Source organism: Lemur catta, chromosome 6, assembly GCF_020740605.2.
Source record: "Lemur catta isolate mLemCat1 chromosome 6, mLemCat1.pri, whole genome shotgun sequence".
In the NCBI taxonomy this organism is placed as follows: domain Eukaryota; kingdom Metazoa; phylum Chordata; class Mammalia; order Primates; family Lemuridae; genus Lemur; species Lemur catta.
In genome coordinates, this window is record NC_059133.1 from 88,185,268 (window position 1) to 88,208,074 (window position 22,807).

General features: G+C 43.1%; 1 protein-coding gene across 1 annotated transcript; it reads left to right on the top strand.

The window, feature by feature from the left end:
• Positions 1 to 839: 839 nt before the first annotated feature.
• On the top strand, positions 840 to 17,368 carry MANSC1 (MANSC domain containing 1). Its single transcript, XM_045554312.1, has 4 exons — positions 840 to 1,077; positions 6,276 to 6,598; positions 10,546 to 10,686; positions 15,974 to 17,368. The coding sequence occupies exons 2-4, from the start codon at positions 6,376 to 6,378 to the stop codon at positions 16,903 to 16,905; spliced, it is 1,296 nt and encodes a 431-aa protein (XP_045410268.1). The 5' UTR covers positions 840 to 1,077; positions 6,276 to 6,375; the 3' UTR covers positions 16,906 to 17,368.
• The last annotated feature ends 5,439 nt before the right edge of the window (positions 17,369 to 22,807 follow it).

Consider the following 22,807-nt stretch of genomic DNA (forward strand, 5'->3'; position numbering starts at 1 on the left):
TAGCTGTTGCTGTACAGGCCTAGATGAATAATCTGCAATTGCATCAGATCTAAAAGCTCTTTCTCACTGACCAAGGTGATATTGTCAAAGGTTAGACCACTTGGCAAATTCAGTGTCCGTGGTTTAGTAACATTGCATTTGTTTGTGTGTATATGGAGGTGGGGGGTGGGGTAAGCAGTGATTTAAAAACACATCTACAACCTATGTCCTATGTAGTTCTTTTCCATTCCTTCAGTCAACAAATATATTAATATTTTAGCTAAATATTTACTGAGCACCTATTACATACCAAGTACTATAATAAGTGTTAGGAATACAATTTTAATAACTATAACAGACACCATTGTTTTCATCATTATTATCCATACCTATAAACAATAAATCTTACAGAAAGCCAAATACCTTGCCTCGCCTCGCACATAATATTTAACTCAAGAATTGCCACCTCTGATCAAGGACCCTCCATCCTCCAATTAACGAAATAGGATTCTCATAATTATGCCCTAAATAGAATGCACTCTTGAATGTCAAAAAACTGCTCTCAGTGGTTGCCCCTAGGGAGGGGGACAAGGAGATCAGCAAACAAGGATGAGCGGCAGACTTTTCACTGTATGCAGTTTGGTACAGTTGACTTTTCCTCCACGTGTATTTGCGCGGGCTCTGGCCTCCCAGGCGACAAGGCGCAGCTGCAGACCCTCGGGGCTACGGCAGGCTGGCGCCCGCGCCCCTCCAGCGCGCACGGCCGGGGGTCCGCGGAGTGGGGGGCTCAGCGCCGGGGCCGGGTGCCCGGAGCCTCCGCGGGGACGGGCTCGCGGCTCTCGCAGGTGCCCGAGGGACCGCGCTGGATGTTGCTGGGAAGCAGCTCCGGGTTGCAGGGCAGGAATGTGCCCTTCCCCCGCGGCAAACTTGCAACGGAAGCAGGAACTTGCTAACCACAAGACCCGTCGGACGCGTGCGGGAGCTGCCGAGCATCCCCCGCAGTCCTCGCCGAGACCCTCGCGCGGATCGCCCGTCCTTCCCGCGAGCGCGGCGGAGCTGTCCTCGCACCAGAGAGGCCCCGAGGTCCTCCGCCGCCAGGTAAGGGCGTCTCCGCCCTCCCCCCAGGCCGGCCCCAGGCAGCGTCCCCACCTGCAGAGAGAGCAGCCCCCCTCCCTTCCAGGGGGCCGAGGCTCCTCCACCCATGCCAGAGGACCCCGAGGACCGGGCTGGGGCGAATAAGGGCTGACCAGGATCTTTGTGTCGCCGCAGTATTCCAAAGGGGACCTCCAGGCAGGCTCAGAGCACCTGCCATAAATGGCACCGCCTCCGCGCCCAGAAGGAGAGGCAGAAGAATAATTCAGTGAGCAACATATGTTTCCTCAAAGGAAGGGAAAATTTTCCATTTTTTCTTGTATGGTTTATTTCCTGTATTCATTATTGAACCTGCTAATTGTCTCATATCCTGTAGGGCGTGTGTATGTACAGTTATAAGCATCTTGATAAGTTACAGTATGCTGTGAGTAAAATGATTTCCACTATTTGAAATAGTTATGTACGAGTAAGTTTTAGTGACACTTAATAAGCAGGCAATAAAGCTCAGGTGCGTCCTCTCCCTCACACCTGTATGCTTTTCCCTCCATCTTTCAACAAGATTCAACTTGACTTTGGACCCTTAAGGCCTGAATAATAATAGACTAGAAGATCTGATTAACCTGATTAATTGTTGAGTATCTTTAATGAGATAAACTCTTCAGTATTTCTTGCAGTCCAGGGCTGTCAAGATGCTGCATACTGAAAACACAGCTTCATTCCTCCACCCCTGGCATTGTTCAGGTTTCTTTTCAAGAGCTTGAAAAGAGACTACATCAGAATCCATTGAAAACAAAGTATTGGCCTGGATTTTCTCTTTTGTGTCCCTAAGACTGGAAGAGAGGCTTGCAAAATGTGGTGGCATAATCTGCAACTTGTGCCAGGATTTTTAACCTGGATTGTCCATGATACCCAAGGTGTCTGTGGATAGAATTTATGAAGTCTGTGAACTTGGGTGGAAAAATTTATTTCACTAATCTCTAACGGAAATGTTAGCATTTCCTTCGAGAGGAATGTAGGCAAAAGCCATCGTAAGAGTATTAATAGCAGTAGCTGTGATTTGCCACCAGTAGAAATCCCAGATATTTTATATCGTGTTACTTGTTGCACATATCTTGAAATATTATTTATACTCAACACTACTTCAAAATGATGGCAGTTACTAGATACACCACTTGTTATTTAATAGGTTAATAAAGAAGCACATATTATATCACATAACTTTTTAAAAATCTTAACTAAAAATGAGCATGGAGGAAGGAAGTAGCAAAAAAAAATTTTTTTTAACTGAAAATGGGAATAATAGTGAGACCTATTCCATTAAGATCCTTGAAAGGATTAAATGATCTATGTAAAGTGCTTAGCATAGAAACCAGCATGTGAGAAACCGTAAATGTTACTTGCTGTTTTACTTTCCTATATACAGAAGTTGGACATAACAGTTAAAAAGGAAGGTATTAGACTGGTGTTCCATTACCATACACTGGTTTTGTTTTGCTTTTTACTTTTTTTGTTTTTGTTTTGTTGTTTTTTTACTAACTAAAGTCCATAGTTCACATAGGGTTCACTGTGTGTGTTTTACAGTTCTATAGGTTTTGACAAATGTACAATAACATGGATCTACCACTGTAGTATTATACAGATACAGAATAGTTTCACTGCCCTGAAAATCACCTGTTCTCCGCCTATTCATTCTTCTCCCCTCATCTCCTGGTAACCACTGATCTTTTTACTGCCTCTGAGGTTTGGCTTTTCCAGAATTGTCATATGGTTGTAATCATACATGTTCAGACTGGCTTCTTGCACTTAGAAACATGCAATTAGGATTCTTCCATGTTTTTTTCATGGCTTTATAGTTCATTTCTTTTTATTGCTGAATAGTAGTCCATTGTATAGATATATCTCATTTTGTTTATTTACCTATTGAGGGATATCTTGGTTGGTTTTCATTTTTGGCAATTATGAATAAAGCAACTATAAACATTGTGCAGATTTTTGTATGGACATAAGTTTTCAACTCATTTGGGTAAATACATAGGAGGACAATTGCTGAATTATATGGTAAGACTATAGTTAGCTTTGTAAGAAATTGCCAAACTTCTTCCAAAGTGGCTATAACATTTTGCATTCCCACCAACAATGAATGAGAGTTCCTGTTGCTCCATATCCTTGTTAGCATTTGGTACTGTCAGTTTTTTGGATTTTAGTCATTCTAATAAGTGTGTAGTGGTATCTCATTGTTTGAATTTGCAATTCCTTATGACATACAATGTTGTGCACATTTTCACATCCTTGTTTGTCATCTGTATATCTTCTGTGGTAAGGTGTCTGTTCAGATCTTTTGCCCACTTTTTGAGGTTTTTTTTTGTTATTGTTGAGTTTTAGGAGTTATTTGTATATTTTGGATACCAGTCTTTTGTCAGATTTTGTTTTACAAATATTTCCTCCAAGTCTGGCTTTTCATTTTCTTAACAGGATCTTTTGTAGAGCAGAAGTCTTGTTTTGTTTTGTTTGTTTCTGAGACAGGGTCTTGCTCTGTCACCCAGGCTAAAGTGCAGTGGCGTCATCATAGTTTACTGCAACCTCATGCTCCTGGGCTTAAGCAGTCCTCCTGCCTCAGCCTCCTGAGTAACTGGGACTATAGGTATGTGCCACCATGCCCAGCTAATTTTTCTATTTTTTGTAGAGACAGGGTCTGGCTATGTTGTTCACTCTGGTCTTGAACTTCTGGCCTCAAGCAACCCTCCTGCCTCAGCCCCCGAAAGTGGTAGGATTATAGACATGAGCCACCTCACCTGTCCTTAGAGCAGAAGTTTTTTTTGTTGTTTGTTTTTGAGACAGAGTCTCGCTCTGTTGCCCAGGCTAGAGTGCCATGGCATCAGCCTAGCTCACAGCAACCTCAAACTCCTGGACTCAAGCAATCTTCCTGCCTCAGCTCCCCTAGTAGCTGGGACTACAAGTGCATGCCACCATGCCCAGCTAATTTTTTTACTATTTTTAGAAGAGACAGGGTCTTGCTTTTGTTCAGGCTGTTCTCAAACTAATGACCTCAAGTGATTCTCCTGCCTCAGCCTCCCAGAGTGCTAGAATTACAGGCATGAGCTACCATGCCTGGCCAGAAGTTTTTAATTTTAATAAAGTCCAACATCAATTTTTTCTTTAATGCATTGTGCTTTTGGTATTGTATTAATATTTTAAAACTCATTACCTAATCTAAGGTCACAAAGATTTTCTCCTGTTATCTTATAGGAATTTTATAGTTTGTCTAACATCAAACTATAGTTATCTTACATTTAGGTCTGTGATCCATTTTGAGTTCATATTTGTGAAAAGTATAAGGTCTGTATCTAGATTTATTTTTTTACATATGGATGTACAGTTTCTCCAGCACCATTTTTGAAAAAATTGTCCTTTCTCCATTGAATTTCCTTTGCTCCTTTGTCAAAGATCAGTTGGCTATATTTGTGTGGGTCTATTTCTGGGCTTACTATTCCATTCCATTGATTTATTTGTCTATTTTGCCAGTACCTCACTTTATTGATTACTGTAGCTTTATAGTCAATACTGAAGTCAGGTAGTGTCAGTCCTCCAACTTTGTTCTTCTTCATTATCATATTGATTATTCTAGGTCTTTTTGCATTTCCACATAAACTTTAAATTCAGTTTGTTGATATCCACAAGTAACCTGTGGAGATTTTGATTGGGACTGTATTGAATCTATAGATCAAGTTAGGAAGAATTGATATCTTAAAAATATTGAGTCTTCCTGTCCATGAACATGGAATATCTCTCCTTTTATTTAGATCGTCTTTGATTTCTTTCATCAGAGTTTTGTAGGCACATTTTAAAAACTGTTTTGATAATTATATTTCAGTATGACTAGCTTCCTTTGAATGCCTGTATATTTCACTGTATGCATTTTAAAACAGAGCTCTCAGAAGAGATCCTGAACTTCTCAGGCTACCCAAAGGGGTTCATGACAGAAAGATTAAAGAAGCAGTAATTCTACGTTAAGCTATCAGTCAGTGAGCAATTTGTATTCTGGAAATGTGGAGGTGGGTGGTGAGAATAGTTTCTGGTATTACTTTGCCAGTTTAACATTTCTTTTTCTTTTTCTTTTTCTTTTTTTTTTTTTTTTTGAGACAGAGTCTTGCTCTGTTGCCCGGGCTAGAGTGAGTGCCATGGCGTCGACCTAGCTCACAGCAACCTCAAACTCCTGGGCTTAAGCGATCCTCCTGCCTCAGCCTCCTGAGTAGTTGGGACTACAGACATGCGCCACCATGCCCAGCTAATTTTTTCTATATATATTTTTAGTTGTCCAGATAATTTATTTCTATTTTTAATAGAGAGGAGGTCTTGCTCAGGCTGCTCTCGAACTCCTGACCTCGAGCGATCCACCCGCCTCGACCTCCCAAAGGGCTAGGATTACAGGCATGAGCCACCGTGCCCGGCCTAACATTTATTTTTCTTAAAAGAACCAGCTTACCAGCGGAGTTGGCATTATACATAGTGTGACTTTTGTGTTTTTAGGGACATCAGAAAGAACAACTGCCTCTAAACTTTCCCTCAGCCAAGCCAGAATATTCCCCCTGCTGACTGGCTAATTCCTAGAATTAGATTATTGTAGTTACCTGCCTCTGGTTTGATATTAAGGAGAGGCAGCAACAAGAAAGCCTGCCTCAGTTTCCTCATTATAAAATGAGGAAAATAATAGCTTTTTTGCAGGACTGGCCTAAGGATTAAAGAGGGTAATATATGTAAATTGCTTAGCATATTAAATACCATCCAGTAGCTTACTTAAAATGCTAACTGTTATTACTGAGAAAGGAAATACGTTCCAACCCATTATCACTGCTTCATCAATGACTAGAAGTTTGTATCCTCTCTCCTCCTGGTTAGAAGAAGCTAGAAGAAGAAGGATTCTAGAACTCAGAGGCAGGCCTGCTGTTCATACCTCTTCCTTCATAGGCACTGTCAGCTTTTAAGCATTGATGAGATACTACACTTGTTTGTGCTTATTAATTCTTTGCCAAGTTTTTAATGTAAGGTTGTCTCCAATCTACTAAAAATGAAACGAATAAAAAATGCTTGTTTATTTCTGTCTAAATCATGCAGGGATCCTTTTCATTGACTGGATGGAAATGAAATGTTTCTTCCCTGGTGTGTTAAAAGAAACAAACTCATTGATGATTCTCTTTTTCTTCTAGGGAGAAATTCCGTCACCTGTGCAGTCTTCTCCACGCAAACTACGACCAGAGGAAGGATCATCCTTGACCTTTGAAGACCAAGAATAAACTGAAATTTAAAATGTTCTTCAGAGGAGACGGGAGCTTGACTTACGCTTTGGTGATCATTTGTTTCCTGATGCTAAGGCTGTCTGCCAGTCAGAAGTGCCTCACCAAGAGTCTAGACGATGTTATTATTGATATCCAGTCATCTCTTACGAAGGGAATCAGAGGCAATGAGCCCGTACATACATTAACTCAAGAAGACTGCATTGATTCCTGCTGTTCAACAAAAACCATCTCAGGTAAATAATAGTTCCCTGGCGGTCCTTCGTTCCACGTGTGTTGTGACTTAAGTAGCTGGTGGATGCGGCTGAAGAGTTTACACCAGTGATTCTCAATGGGGGAGAAATTCTGGGTGACACAATCACTGGCGAATTTGCTACAAGTGTGCCCTCCCCTCCCTGAAGCTGAATAAGGTTATTGATGAGTATGTGTGTATAACCCTGAGGTGACTGGGTAGAAAAATGGTTGAGAACCGCTGGTGTTATGCCCTAACTGGCATCTAGAATATTGAAAAAAAGTCCTGTTTAGATGCTTAGCTTCCATCATTATGGGGTATTGGAATACAGTGTGACATTACAAAGAATACGTAAGCAGAGAAAGAGGATTGAGACAAAAAGTAAAATTTTAAACCTATTCTATGGGAAAATCAGCATTTCATTTTTAAGTGGAAGCGCAAAACCTCCGCTTCATCTCCCTCCCTGGAGCTGGCAGCATAGTGTGAGTCAGGAAGGCACGGATCACTAGGTCATTGCAGCTTCCAAAACTCTAAAGGGACAGGGGAGTGTTCAGTCTGACCTATTCTCATGACACAAAAGGAAACTGAGGCCTAGAGGTTAGAACCATGCCTTTGCATATTTCAGGCTTTAAATCTGCAAACTGAAATAGAGTATACCGTATATCTGAGTAAAACTGTGGTTGTTTTTTAGTTTTACTTGTGACCCTGGCCTCATTCTCTGAATGAAAAAAACTAAATGTATTGAGCACCTAATATCATACTAGGGGCTAGAGATAAAATAATGAGTAAGATGAACTAGGCCTTCCATCAGGGAGCATGAAAGGCTGGTTAACATTGGACCAGTGACTCTTAGTTGATTTCTGTTAGCCAACTAAGTGAGATGTTTACTCTTAGATCTTTACTTCATTTTTTTGTGGTATAATAATATTATTATAATAATAAATAATACAATTATATATTAACAATATATTTGTATATAGACATATTTGGTCTTTGTCCCTGGTTCCTGGCACGGAGCTCCTGAAACCTTGGAATTTCCTGAGTGGTAGGAGCATGTCTTTTGTTATTGTTAATAACAAGCCCTTTTCACCATACTTGAGTTCGTGCTAATGAGGCTACTCTGGACAGCCCCCCGTGCTTCTGGGTGGATGCTGCTCACCAGAAAGACCAAGTCTTTTCTTTCTTAATTAATTAATTAATTTTTTTGAGACACAGTCTCACTCTGTTGCCCGGGCTGGAGTCCAGTGATGTGATCATAGTTCATTACAGCCTTGAATTCCTGGGCTCAAGCAATCCTCCTGCCTCAGCCTCCTGAGTAGCCGAGACTACAGGCGCACACCACCATGCCCCGCTAATTTTTTAATTTTTTGTAAAGTCGAGGTCTCACTATGTTGACAGCGATCCTCCTGCCTCAGCCTCCCAAAGTGCTGAGGTTACAAGTGTGAGGCATTGTGCCCGACCCCAAGACCAAGCCTGGATTCGAAGCTTGGAACTTTCAACCCCATTCCCTGACCTCAGGGGAGGGGCTGGAGATTGAGTTCAATCACAGTGGCCCAGGACTTAATCAATCATGCTCATATAATGAGACCTCCATAGAAACCCCTAAATGATGGGCTTCAGGGAGCTTCCAAGTTGATGAACACATCCATGTGTAAGGAGGGTGGCACACCCCAATTCCACAGGGACAGATTACTTGATACGCTGTGTGCCTCTCCATCTGGCTGTTCATTTATATCCTTCATAATAAGCTGTAACAGTAAGTATAGCATTTTTCCTTAGTTCTGTTAGTTGTTTTAGCAAATTATCAAATCTGAGGGGTGGGATTGTGGGAACCCCTAAGTTTGTAGTCAAGTCAGACAAAAATGTGGGTAACAGGGAGACCTGATGCTTGCTGCTGGCTTCTGAAGTGAAGGCAGTCTTATGGTACTGAGCCCTTAAACCTGTCAAATCTGGTGCTAATTCCAGTTAATGTCAGAAAGGAATTGTAGGATGTCTGGTTATTGTTGGAGAATTGGAGAACTAGAAAAGACACCACATACTTGGTAATAGAGTGAAAAATTCCTTCAGTGCTCTCAAATTGAGCGATATGCTTTCGGACACTGTTTATGGAGGTAATTTATAGAAATTACAGAGATTTCATTTAAATTTCTAGTTTTTCTTTAAATGTTGACATCAATATTTATGTGAAATAGAAACATCACCTGCAAACAGGACTAAGTGCTGGAAGTGTGGGTATTTCCTAGCAACAATGAAACCCTGCATTTCTCTTCAATTCCACGAAATCAGGGTTTGCTACTTTATTTTACGAGCAAAAGTCCTGTTACAGCTTTACTAGAAGCAAAGGTACCTATGGATCTCAGTTACTGGATCTCAAACTTTTCCCTCACTTCTTGAGCAATGTTTTTTAACTGTTTAGGGTGCAGAAGGCACTTTGATAATAGCCATGGGCTCAAAAATACCCATAAAGACAAAGAGCACACAATTTTGCATACAGTTTGGGGGCTTATGGACTCTCCCCTTTACCTAAGTGCCAGAGAGAATGGTATCATAGGGCACAATGGCCCACGCCTGTGTTCCCACCTACTCAGGAGGTTAAGTGGGAGGATCACTTGAGCCCAGGACTTCAAGTCCAGCCTGGGCAACATAGTGAGATGCTGTCTCTAAAAAAGAAAGAAAGAGAGAGTACCTCTTCTATTACTTGGGTAGTAGAAAGATGACGTGATAAAACCCCTGCAGAGGCTAACTAAATCTTCTTTCCCATCCAGAGAGCCAAAGTTGATCCTTAGCCATTGCCTGACTTGCAGTGGTAGTGGCAATGGTTTGCAGAGCATGTGTTTTTAATAAGTAGCCTGTATGCCCCTTACCCTTCAGCCTGGCCAGGAGTACGCTGATCCCTCAAAGATATGAGACTGTGCCAGATTGAAGACAACCAACTCTAGGCTGTGATGAATAGAGAGAATAATTTCTGTTGGACAGAAGAGGAGAAAAAGAAGCCAGAAGTGAAAGTTAAAGAGTGAAAAGTGAGGAAGGAAGGGAAACAGAAAAGCAAAAATGATATGGCAAGAGGGAAAACTGGATGAAAACCCAAAAGAAGAATGGTACTGACAAAAATAAAAGGATAGAATTTGTATTCTGCTCAGATCCTTTGTGGAAGGAGACACGATATCTGTGATGGTTAACTTACTGACTCCACCCAAGAAAGCCAGATTTATGGCTTTATAGTATTTGAGATGCCTTCAGAATATAAGAGATACACAAAATCATTAGAGTTAGAGTCATTTCATAGGAACCAACTCAGCTGTGAGTTGTGTAAAGATTGCAGTAAGTGTTTCTATGTATATTTGTGTGGACATTTTAGCAAACAGAAGGTTTATTTCTATAGAATTCAAGGTGTTATTAAAAAGTGATTTTGCCAAAGACTATCTTAACTCAGATTTTTTTTTTTTTTTTTTTTTTTGAGACAGGGTCTTGTTCTGATGCCTGGTCTAGAGTGCAGTGACATCAGCGTAGCTCACTGCAACCTCAAACTCCTGGGCTCAAGCTACCTCCTGCCTCAGCCCCTTGAGTAGCTGGGACTACAGGTGCACACCACTCACCTGGCTAATTTTTCTATTTTTTTTTTGTAGAGACAGAGTCTTGCTATGTTGCTCAGGTTAGTTGTGAACTCCTGCCCTCAGGTGATCCTCCCTCCTTGGCCTCCCAAAGTGCTAGGATTACAGGCGTGAGCTACTACACCTGACCTTAACTCAGATTTTTAAACCCAGTATCTTTTTAAATTGCTGTAAGCAACTAAACTAAGGAAAAGGAAGTGACTCAGTGGTCAGCAAGTGAGTGAACAAAATGAACAAAAGTGTTTGTGTTGGACACCAGGGTAAATGAAGTTCTTCCTGCTTGCCCTGCTCTTTAGACAATCCAATTTCAAAATCATGCTTATAAAACCTTTCATTGCAGGGGACAAGTCGTGTAACTTGATGATCTTCGACACTCGAAAAACAACTGGACAACCTAACTGCTACCTATTTTTCTGTCCCAGTGAGGAAGCCTGTCCACTGAAACCAGCAAAAGGACTTATGAGTTACAGGATAATTAGAGGTAATAAAAGCATTGCTCATTTTCTTTTGTAATTGGAATTATTTAAGGATATGGTTTATGTGAAAGATTTTCTACAAAAGAGTCTAAGTAAAACTACCAAAAGGGATCACAAATATTGAGACATGCCAGAAAATCTCATGATTTGAAATTCAATTTATTAAACCAAAATCTATTTCCCAATGAAAAGCATGATGGTATTCTGTTTTGTTTTTGTTTTTGCCTTCATAAGAGAATAGGTACTCAGACCTTTTAGGAAACTTTTTTTTTTTTTTTTGAGACAGAGTCTCACTCTGTCACCAGGGCTAGAGTGCAGTGGTGTCAACATAGCTCACTACAACTTTAAATTCCTGGGCTTAAGGGATCCTCCTACCCCAGCTTCCTGAGTAGCTGGAACTACATGCACGCGGCACCACACATGGCTAATTTTTCTATATTTAGTAGAGACAGGGTCTCGTTCTTGCTCAGGCTGGTCTGGAACTCCTGGCCTCAAATGATCCTCCTGCCTCAGCCTTCCAGAGTGCTAGGATTACAGGCGTGAGCCAACACACCTGGCCTATAAAACATGTTTGAAGCACCTCTTTAGAACAGTGTCTGCAAAACTGAGTAAGTATACAGGTCTCCAGGGGGACTGTTTTGAAAGGGTTAAGACCCATGTTAATATATAAAATTCTAATGTATTTGTTATTAAGTTCCTCTTATTTTATAATCACAGTATCTGAAATCAAACTCACTGGATTTTATTGTCTAGACCTGGAAAGAAATTCATGCAAGAAATATTTAGTAAACATCTACCATGTGCCAGATTCTGTGCAAAACACTAGAAATGCAGTCTCCATATTCATAGAACTTATTAGTTCAGAATACAGAAAATAAACAGCTAAAGAAATTAATATTACTTGAATATGTCTTGCTGAGATTTTGGCTTGTTAATTTTTCAGGTTGAAATGCTTTCAGTATCGAATTTTCTTTAACTTTTAGAAAGTTTTTTTTTTTACTGTTCTACCCTTGATTGTTAATATTCCATTTGTTCATTTATTCAGTAAATAAATATTATTTAGCATCTTGTATGTGCCAAGCACTTTTTACATCTTAAGAATGCAATGCTGAACATGAAAAACAAGGTATCACTTCTAGAACTTATGTTTTAGGGGAGAGAGACAATAACTATAATAAAAATCAAGAAAAATATAGTCACAAGTGCTATGCAGAGAAGTGAGACAGGACACTGAGTGGACCCCCTCAATTAGGTGATCAGAGATCAGGTGTAAAGAGGTGACCCCTAAACTGAGATCTGAACAGCAAGGGGCCAGATGTAAGGAGATTGGTGGGGGGAGAGTGGGGGGCGATCCTCAGGCAGAATGGTTTACAGTGTTTGGAGAACACTCCAATCCCAGCAGGCTGACGCATCCCATCGAGAAATGCAGAGTGATATGCAAAAAGGCCAGGAAGGCCAGATCACACACAACTTTGTAAGCCACAGGAGGGAGTTTTTATTTTAGGTGTGCGGTGGGAAGCTGTTGGAAGTTTTGAAGCAGGCATGTTACGTGGTTTTTCTTAAAGGTGATTTCTCAAAGCTCACTGTGACTGGCCTCTTGGGAATGGACAGTGTCACAGCAGCAAAGGGGAAATGGAAAGACTGGCTGTGGGGTGGGGGGGTGAGGCCCACCTGAGAGATCAGAGAGGTGGTAGAGGAGGTGGAGAGGGGGATGGAGTATGGGCCATTCCAGAGGAAGAGTCGACATGACTTGCTGGTGGCATGGATATGGAGGACTAGGAAAAGAGAAGTGTCGAGGCTGAGTCCTAGGTTGGTTTTTTTTGTTGTTTGTTTTTGAGACAAGGTGTCACTCCATTGCCCAGGCTGGAGTACAGTGGGATCATCATAGCTCACTGCAGCCTGGAACTCCTGGGCCAAGTGATCCTCCTGCCTCAGCCTCCAGAGCAGCTGGGGCTACAGACACGTGCCATCATGCCTGACTCATGTTTTATTTATTTATTTTTTGTAGAGATGGGGTGTCACTGTGTTGCCCAGGCTGCTTTTGAACTCCTGTCCTCGAGCAGTCCTCCTGCCTCACCCTCCCAAAGTGCTAGGATTATAGGTGTGAATCACCATGCGGGGCCCGAGTCCTAGTTTTTGACTTGAGCATCTAGAGGGATGGTGGAACCATTTACTGCACTGGGGATAATTTGAGGAGAAGCAGTTTTAGGGTTGGGAGAAGTAGAATCACAGCTTCTCTCTAAACTATATTAAGTGTGAGATACTTTGGGGGATGACCCTGCCCAGGGCGCTTGAGCACCGACACTGCTTTGTCCCCTGGGTGAGGCTGTGTCTCAATGTTGTTCATGAATCAGGGAAACCCGATGTATCAAACACCTCCTTAAAAAGGAACGTGTAGCACAGATTATTTGTGTAAATAATCTGTTGGTGAGATGTGATGATAGAAATTATAGTTGAATTTGTTTTCTAATTTTTCTGACATTTTTGTAGTGTTGTTGCTTTTATAATGTATTGTATAAAAGAGGAAGTATGTGGTAAATGCCGTCACCAATGGAAATGGGAGAAAAGGGAGCTTGGCGTGTGTATAAATCTTTCAAGCGGGTCGGGAATGGAGTTAGAATCAAAAACAGTTCTTGCGGCAGCCACCAGGCGGCGCCGTCAGCCCAGAGCAGGTTGATGGCCGCCTCGGCGCAACGTGGCACCAACCCTGGACATGACACGCACAGAACTGTTTACATCGGCAGGATACGCACAAGTTGTGTTTGCAGTTCTCTCTGTGAATCCGCCCATGTTGATGGATTGAGATTACCCCATTAAAAACGAATTATCTGCTTCCTGTTTGAAGTGAAATCAAATATAGGTGTCTGGTGGCTTGTTTCCAGAGGAACTCTGTTTCCTATAACCCGTTGACTAATATTTACAGACTGAAAGTTGAAAGATGACAGCAGACTCTGTTCGTTCTATAAAACCATTGTAACTTGGCATTGTTTAATCCTTTTTTTTTTTTTTTTTTTTTTTTTGCAGCTTTGTGGTATGTCATTTTTACCAAAGACTGGAAGGAGAATTGAGAAAGAATAAATTGGGAGTCTTTTGCTTAGCTGGGATCCAAGTTGTAGTCAGTCCCTCATTTTTTGACTCAGTGAAGTTGCTTGAAAGTAACTCAAAAGAGGAGTTGAGGGCACAGGGCTGTGTTCTCGCTCCCTTTGTGGCTCCTCTGTGTGACCGAGGGACAGCACCACGCCCCCATGGCAAACCCCAGTGGGCGCATACCCGGAGCAGGTGTGAGGACCCATGTGTGGTTCTGGGATCTTTGCCCGTAGAGGAATCTTATCAAGAAATGGGACCAGCCCTAGCTTTGTTTTATTTGTGACCTTGAGAAAGAAAACAGCCATTTTGGTCATTCTTATCAATGGCTGTGTTTGAGTTTTGATTTCACACACGTCACAGAGTGTTTAATTAGTCTTTTTTTTTTTTAACTTTAAAATGAGGTATATGGAGTTTTGTTTTTTAAAATATCTGATCCTACCTAAAAATATAGGTGCTGTTTATGTCATGGTGATGCTATGAATGTGATAGTACCTGTATTAAAAACTCTGTTCTTAGGCATTATTGGAGGAAAAAGGAACTTTGGGCATCCAAATTCTATGTTAGAGTAGAATATTATATCCTTGAGCAGATGTCTGCCAACTTTTTCTTTCAAGTGCCAAATAATATCTTAGGCTTTTCCAGCCAGTATTTTAGGCTTTGTGGGCCATATACAATCCCTCGTACCTGCTGACCTCTGTCCTTGCAGTACGAAAGCAGCCGTAGACACTATGTAAACAAATGAACATTGCTGTGTGCTGATAAAACTTTATTTATGGACACAGAAATTTGACTTGCATATACTTTTCATTGTCACAAAATGGTATTCTTCTTTTGATTTTTTTTTTCACCCATTTAAAAATGTAGAAACCATTCTTAGCTTGCAAGCCTTGCAAGGACAGGTGGTAGGCCAGATTTTTCCATCAGGCCCTAGTTTGCTGACCCCTGTCCTGAATGCATTAGTCAGTGACTGTTCTAAAGGACCTCTTAGAGGTGTGAGGCTTAGAGAGTAGTCACAAGATGTTACAAATCCACGTTGCCTCTGGATGCTTGTTGGGAGAGAGGAGAGCGAGGTCTAGGTTAGCAGCTGGGATGGAGGCAGGCTGGGGCAGAAAAGGGACAAGGAGCGAGGGAGTGAACCGATAAATGCTAGGGCATTCCTCTGCTGCTTTCCTTGTGTTTTCTGCAGTTCCAGTCTAAGTGAAGGGCTTAGCCAAGCAGCAGAGTATCACAGAGCAATTCAAGTGATCATTCCCTGCCCTTGACTGCTTGAACAAGCCTTTCCAGTTTGAGCTGTAATAAGTGGTGTGTGTGACTAAGAGCAAAATTTGAAGCTTTCTCAAGCAGGAGCAGGATCTCAGGCTGGTTCCTCCTCAGCAGGACTCAGCAATGTGTGGTTTTCTGCTCTTTATGTCTGCAGCGTGTGGCCTCATGATTTCAAATATTGGTCCCATCGTCCTCATAACCTAAGACATTGGCTCTAAAATTCTAACCTTTGAGAGTGAAAATGAAATCTCCCACATAGCCTCCCCAGTTCTGACGCAGCGCTGGAATAATACATCCCTGTGTTTTGGTGGGAAAGTGTCCTCAACCCTCTGCTGCTGCCTCAGCTTCCCGGCCGCCTCTGCCGCCCCCCTGTCAGAGGCGCATCACAGGGACTCTGCCCTCCTCCTGACTCCAGTGCCTCTTCCCATGGCTGCCACACACCCTTCCTGCCTGCCGCATGCCCCGGCTGTGAAGTCTCTCCTGGTGACTGCTCACAGCCCCAGTTGTCACCTCAGTCTCAGTTGACGTGTCCTGCGGGGGCTCGTACCTCACACCCAAGTTGTCCTGGCCACTCCTCTCCTGCCCACGCCACGCACTCAGCCAGCTGTCCGTCCTGGCCTTGGCCCCTCAACCCTCCCCTCTTCCTAAAACTCAGCTTCTCTGCTGTGCAACTCCCACCTTTTCCTTAATTTGTCGGATCCTCCTCCACCAGTGTCTCTTCTGCCCATCCGCTAGAAATAAACCCCACGGCATCTGGTGGAGAGGCGATGCTATCAGATTCTCATTTAGCAATTTGTATTTTTCCATTTTGGATGTGTTTCGATGAAATATCAAGTATCCACAGTTTGGGGACCTATTGAACAAGGTGATAGGTTTGTATTTTTTAACCTACCTTAGCATGGAGCGAGTTAAGTCTTCCTTTTATTTTCTATACCTTTCTAGATATTCCACCTTTGACCGGAACTGACTTGCCCAGCCAAGAGTTGGCCCAAGAAGGTTCTCTGTCACATGGCCAGTCTTCACAAGCCATCACTTCCCCACCGCCTCCTCTGCTGGGTTATTCAAAACCCGCTGACAACTCACAGGGACGTGCCTTTTCTCAGACGTTTGGATCCTCAGATCACTTGGAGAAAGTATTCAAGATTGACCAAGCAAATACCCAGGTCCCTGTTTATAAAGAAAAAACCCATCCTGAGAGTTCGCAGGTTTCCTCAGAAAGAGAAATAGCTCATGGGCTGCCTGAAGATGTGACTGCATTCCCGGGTACAGTGGCTGTCGTTTCTCTACACACCTCGGCTCCTCCGAAGCCGGCAGTTCTCGCAGCCACCACTGCTTCAGTGATACCTTCCAGGACCTCTCAGCCATCACTGGCCACCACAGCTCCTCCTGTGACCACTGTCACCGCTCAGGGCCCCTTGGCTCTCATTTCTACAATTTTCACTCTGGCTGCGGTTGCACCCCAAGCAATGGCTACGACGGCGGTTCCGACTACCATCTCTCAGGCACCTGCAGGCTTGACAGGCACCCCAGAAGGGGTTCCCTTGGGAGAAATCTCCAACCTAACTTTGAGCGCACAGGGTGTACATAACACTGCCACACTTTCTTTGTCGCATGTGGAGTCTTCTGCTACGAATCACACTGTCTCCGGGGAAAATGGGAAGGCCAGTCCCGGCAGTTCCTGGCTGAGCAATGTCCCCCCAAACCAATATGAGCTTCCATTTGAAAAGTGGCTTCTCATTGGGACCCTGGTCTTTGGTGTTCTGTTCCTGGTGATAGGCCTTGTCCTCTTGGGTAGAATGCTCTCAGAATCCCTCCGCAGGAAACGTTACTCGAGACTGGATTATTTGATCAATGGGATCTATGTTGACCTCTAAGGATGAAACTAAATGTCTCTTAATTCGTTTAGTAACTATAATGGAAGCCAAGTGCAGTGAGTTTCTGTTGACTTGCTAATCTTAGCAGGAGGTTGTATTTTGAAAAGAAATATGCCCCCTTCTACTTTCTTTGTGTTTGTGTTTTGAGGCCGAGGGAAAGGAACCAAATTAGGCAATTTAGATGATCTGTCCCTAAAATATTAGCTGAAAACAAAGCTCTACCTAAAGTAATAAAGTATAATTGCCATATAAATCTGAAAATGTGACTGTCTTTATGCGAAGAAAAAAGGCTAGGACATCTAGGTTCCAATTCATTAATATCTTTGGTTCCATATAAAATCAACTGTTTATGATATTAGTTCTAATGGATTCCCTTTTCTTTTTATATGAATTCCAATAAAACTTATTCCAGATGTATTTTCTTCCAATTAAAGATTTGAATAAATCTTTTGTTACTCAGTAATGTTCTCGAAAGTGGCTCATCCAGCTGGACAACTTTCAATTTATTTCCACCACCAAAATGATTAAATGATGAAAATATGTGTTCTAAGTTAAAATGACAGACCCCCCTTTTCCCATCAGTGAGCGAAGAGCTTCCTTTGGGAGAATTCTAGCAGAGTATTAGGCTACGTGGAGACAGTGGTAAGTCAGGTCTGATAAATGGCCAAATCCACTTTGGCGCTGTTCTAGTTAAAATTATTTTTTAAACATTATAGACATTTTCCAAACTTGTACTAAGTTAAAAATGCATCAATAGTCCTTGTAAATCCTTATCTAAACTTGAACAGCAGTCAGTTTTAGCTGTATTTGGAATAACATTGGAAATGACATGCAGCACTTAGGTTAGTACGCTATAATTTTTATTTGTTAGTTATTGAAATTTCTGAGACAGGCTTTGAATAAAGACAGTTTCCAGACACGTTACCGGCAGGGTAACGAAGAGTCCAGAAGTCTGCCTGGGTCAGTTTCACACCTCACCTCTCTGGACCTCAGTTCACTTATCTGCAAAACAAGAAGTTTGGTTCCTTCCACGAGTCACCAGAGTTTTTAAAGATAAATATGGAATTCAGATGCGAACTTTATGCAGTGGGCACTAGAGGGCAGTAGCTGGTTAATAAGTTTAGCAACAAAGACAAATATAGGAAATTACAGAAACGGGCTTTTCTCCTCCTCCCCCCTCACCTCGTCCTCTCCCCTCCCCCCTCCTCCCCCTCCCCCTCACCTGTTCTCTCCCTCCTCCTCCCTCGCCTCCTCCTCCCTCACCTCCTCCCTCCCATCCACCCTCCTGATACCCCTCCCCCTTCCTCCTGGTTTGCACTAAGCTCATAAAGCACATTAAGAGGAAAGCTGGTACATTGAAAATACTACCTTTCATACATTTTCCAACTTAACAGCTTGACACAAATCTCCGAGGGGTTTACATAAGCTTTAAGTAGGTTGAATAAATAAAACCTTGAGTCAATTTAATTTAACAAGTATTTATTGAATATCCACATGTAGGCTAGAATCAGATTAGTGACCAAGTGCCTTGGAATTTAAAAATTTCTCCTCTCCCTGTTAATGGATTTGGAGAGTGGAAACAAGGCTTTCTGTGGTTGTTTATGCAAGCTTTGTCCTGTTTCTCTCACGAGTCTCTGTGCACGGTGCTGTAGTCTTTGTTGTGACGGGGAGCCCAGATGAGTGAGGCTGTGGGGTGTAGGTTCTAAGGTGGAAAGAGCAGCCCTCCTCATGCCCCTGGCACAGCGGGGGAGGCTGCTGCGAGGGCAGGCAAGGGGGGCCCCTACGTTCACTTTCTTGTAGATGACCTTTCAGACAAGCTGAGTCCCCCCCTTTGGTTTGTGGGAAGGGAAGGTGGCTCTTGGAACAGGTGAGAAGACTGGGAAAACCCTCCTGCTCAGAAATATCCTTTCTCCATGTTTTACCAACAAGATACTTAGCTAGGTTCCAAGCTACTCTTAAAAATCCTAATGACTTCTGAAGGATGAAGCCTGAGGCTTATTCACTCCAGTTGAATATTGATGCATTCCTGTGTCTCAGTTACACCTGGCCTGAGCCAGGCACCCTTGGAACTCTGGCTCCCAGACTGCGGTGGGCACCACCAGAGTTCTGTCCAGCAGCCAGCTGCGCCCCACTTTTGCCTCATTTGTTACAGATTGGAAGTGCCAGATTCAGAGATGGGCTTGTGACCCAGTTTTAGCTGAAAGGAAACCTACTGGGCCCTCTAGGAAAGATTGTCCTGCTTGTTGAGAGAAGGCTGCACAGGAGCAGAGCCCTTTCTGCCCCAACCCCTTCCCCCGTGTTGGGATGCTGGCTGCAGGAGAAGGTGATTCCTGGAGCTGCTGAAGCCTCCCTGCCACCCGGAGAGGAGAAGTCACTAACACGCTGAGCGTGGCGTGGGGCAGGAAAGAGACCGGACCTGGATGCCTTGGTTAAGCAGCAGGACCAGCCCTGGAACTGCCAACTTCAATCTTGTTCTGTGATAATAAATCTCTACATTTGTACCACTTTTAGTTGAGTATTTTATTACTTCTTAATAATGACAGCAAACACTTCTGAGGTACTTAAGGTGCTTAGACCATATGCCAGGTTCCCTTTGACATATGGTAACTCATTTCATTCCTACAACAACGAGGAAGTTTTATCCTTATTTTGCAGATGAGGAAACTGAGGCATGGAGAGGTTTGAGTGACTTGCCTGAGGTCCCTGGCCCAGGCAGTCTGGCTCCACAGTTCCCACCCTTCACCTATGTGCAACTGCAATGGTAGCCAGTGTAACCAAAGAGATTTGCAGTAGATCAGACATTTCTAGATAATAGCTTTTACGTGGTGTTGAACTGAATGATGCCTTGAGCCAAAAGCATGGAAATTAAGAGGTCAGTGGTTTCATTCTGGCCTAGGCTTCATCCACTATCGCAGCCACCGAGAGCCTGTCTTGTTCGGCCACTGAGCACCTGTGCCAAAGTTAAGGGTCACTCTTTAGTCAGGGGTGCACTGGAGTAGAGAACCCCTCCTGTCCCCCTGTGTCCTCTCACCTCAGTCAGTAGTATCACCCCCCTTCCAATCCCTCCTCTACTGAGCACCTTCAAAGCCATACTGTTTCTCCCTCTGCCTCAGCCTCCACAGCCAACGTTTCCCAAATATTACTTATTCTCTTTCAGAGATGCTTCTCGGAGTCAGCCATCCCCATTGCCACCCCATTTGGCCTCCCTAACTTGTTCCTCCTTGCTCTGCTCCCACATCATTCCCTCCGTACAACTTCACGTTATCTTAAAAACACAACACAGTAGACACGTAACTCCATGCATGACACTCTGTGCCCCCTATTACCAGCAGGGGCGATTACCAATCGTGTGTGGCCTAACAAGGCTCCCATGTGTTGGCCCCAACATAACCGCCATCCATCTGCCTCTCGCCCACAAAAGCTGGGCTGCACCTGCCCTGCCCTTTCCACCATTTCTCAGACGTGGTGGAAAGGCATCTTGATGAGCCACGCTGTTCCCTCTGCCTGTAAACGTCTTGCCCTGGCTTGTCTGGCAAATTTCTGCTCATCCTTCAAGACCCAGCTCAAATATCACCTCCGCCCCAGGCTCCCCATATTCCCAGGAGAGGTATTATTCCTCTAGGATTTCTGACGTGCTCTTCACTTACACCATTCGTGAAACACTCCCACGGTATCTTCTAACATTCCAGTCTGTATATTACTCTGCTGGACTGTGAGATGTTAGAGAGCCACGTTTCTCTGATTCCCCAGGCTTAATAGCGTGTCTGGCACGCAGTAGACATTCAATAAACCGTCACGAGTGAATTTTATAACCTGTTCATTGAAGGTTGTTCCTTTCAGCGATGGACAGGAATACGATTGGGCTGTGCGTGCAACAGCTTCTAGATCATCAAGAGAAAAGCCAGTCAAGACCCCACTTACATGCATGTCTTAGGAGAATCGGGCAAAATCCAGGTGCACAGTAATGGAGTGTATACTCTTATTTTAACTAAGACCATGTGTGGAGAGATCAGTAGATAAGCATTTTGATTTTGATCATTTCTCTCCTTTGGGTGGAGACGGTGCTGTTTACCTAGCCTATAGAGAGGATGAGCTGCCAGAATGTGTTTTTCTTTGTGTTCTTATATTTTTGGGTAATTTTTTATTAAGGTTACTTTTAGTGCACTTTTGTAGACAAAATAAGGCTCAGAATCTAAGTTATTTGTCCTCAAATTATCCTGTCAGTTAGCAAAAGAGCCCACACTAAAACCGAGGGCTCCAGCCTTCGAGTCTGCCGCTCTGTACCACCGTGAGCAGGGATTTGTCTCTATGGAAACAACGCATCTAGTATCACACACACCCAGCCATTGGGGGGGGCCAATTTTGACCCTCAATCACATTATATATTATATAATTTATAACTTCTTTAGTAAACATTGGTTTTCATCTGTTCTCAATGAGCAACATCATTTACATGTCAATAATAGAAAATGAGGACACAAGATTTGTTAAAGACTAAATTCTGATGAGTATATACAAATACTGTCTATCAAGGACAAACAGAATTACCTACCCAACTTTATATTTGTTTGCATCTTTTTATATGGATAATTTGTCTTGCCAGCAATATTTAAAATGCCTGAAAGATTAGTGCTTCATCTTATATTTCTTATTTGTTAGAGTCATTTATTTTTTACTCCCTGTGGATAGAGCTCATGCCTAATTTTTTTCCTCATCTAGTCCTAATTATAGTGCTGTAAAGGACAAGAAAAATACAGCTCAGAGCTGAAGGATTTGCACAGCCTGGCCCTCTGCCTCTGCATCCTGGCTTTTTCTGCTGTCACAAGCCCATACATTAAATAGATGATCAATAAATATCTGTTAGTTTTAACATCTTCTAGACTCCCAATACTCTAAGGTTTTTTGCCTTTTTTTTTTCTGTTCTTTAGAGGGGTCTCACTATGTTGCCCAGGCTAGACTTGAACTCCTGGGTTCACATGATCCTCCTGCCTCAGCCTTCCCAGTAGCTGAGACTACATGCATGGGTCACCACACCCAGTTTTTGGACCTTTCTTTCCATGGGATGAAAGGAAGCCCAAATGTAGCCAGACAAGAACGATCAAAGTTAGGAGCAGTGGGGTCTTTCATAGGTTAGGCCTCTGCCATCCCCGCTCCCACTTGTTCTTCCCTCTCCGCAGCACCACTCTCAGCGTCTCAGGTCCCCAGCATCCCCGCTGCCTTCAGAGGCTTGGCTCCCACGAGAAGCGGGGAGACCAATGGAATGGGCAGCCCATCCCCTCGGAGACTTCATCTGTTTTCACAATCCCTGAAAGGCTGCTTCACTCGCATCATCAGAGAAAAAAGGAAACCTTTACCAGCAATCACAGCACATTCCTGATCATGTCCATTGCAGGCCTTTTGTGCAGGCTTATCCATGACAAGCTTAAAAAGAAAAAAAGAAAGGAGGCTGAAGCAAGAGGATCACTTGAGGCTGGGAGTTCAAGGCCAGACTGAGCAACATAACGAGACCCTGCCTCTAAAAAAAATAAACACAAAGAAATCTGAAAGGATACAAAGAAGAGATAGAATTTGGAGCTAGTGCCTAAGTTTATAAGTGAGTGAAGGAGGGTGACTCAGTGAATGACAGTATTGCAGGGACTGGACAGATGAACCCTTTAGCAAGCAAATGGATGTTCTTGTTTAATATTTAATGAAACTATACATGGTGCTGCATTTATTACCCTCAGCCAATGTTCCCTAACAAACCAGAAGGGTGCTCCAGGCTGGGCTGACCAGGGACAGCAGCACACAGGCCAGATGCTACTGCCACACTGCCACCTTTGTGAATGCCCCAGGGTAGGGAGGAACAGGGACAGCTGCATTTTTGCAGACCGCAAGGAGCTCCAAGGAGTCCTCCTTTCCC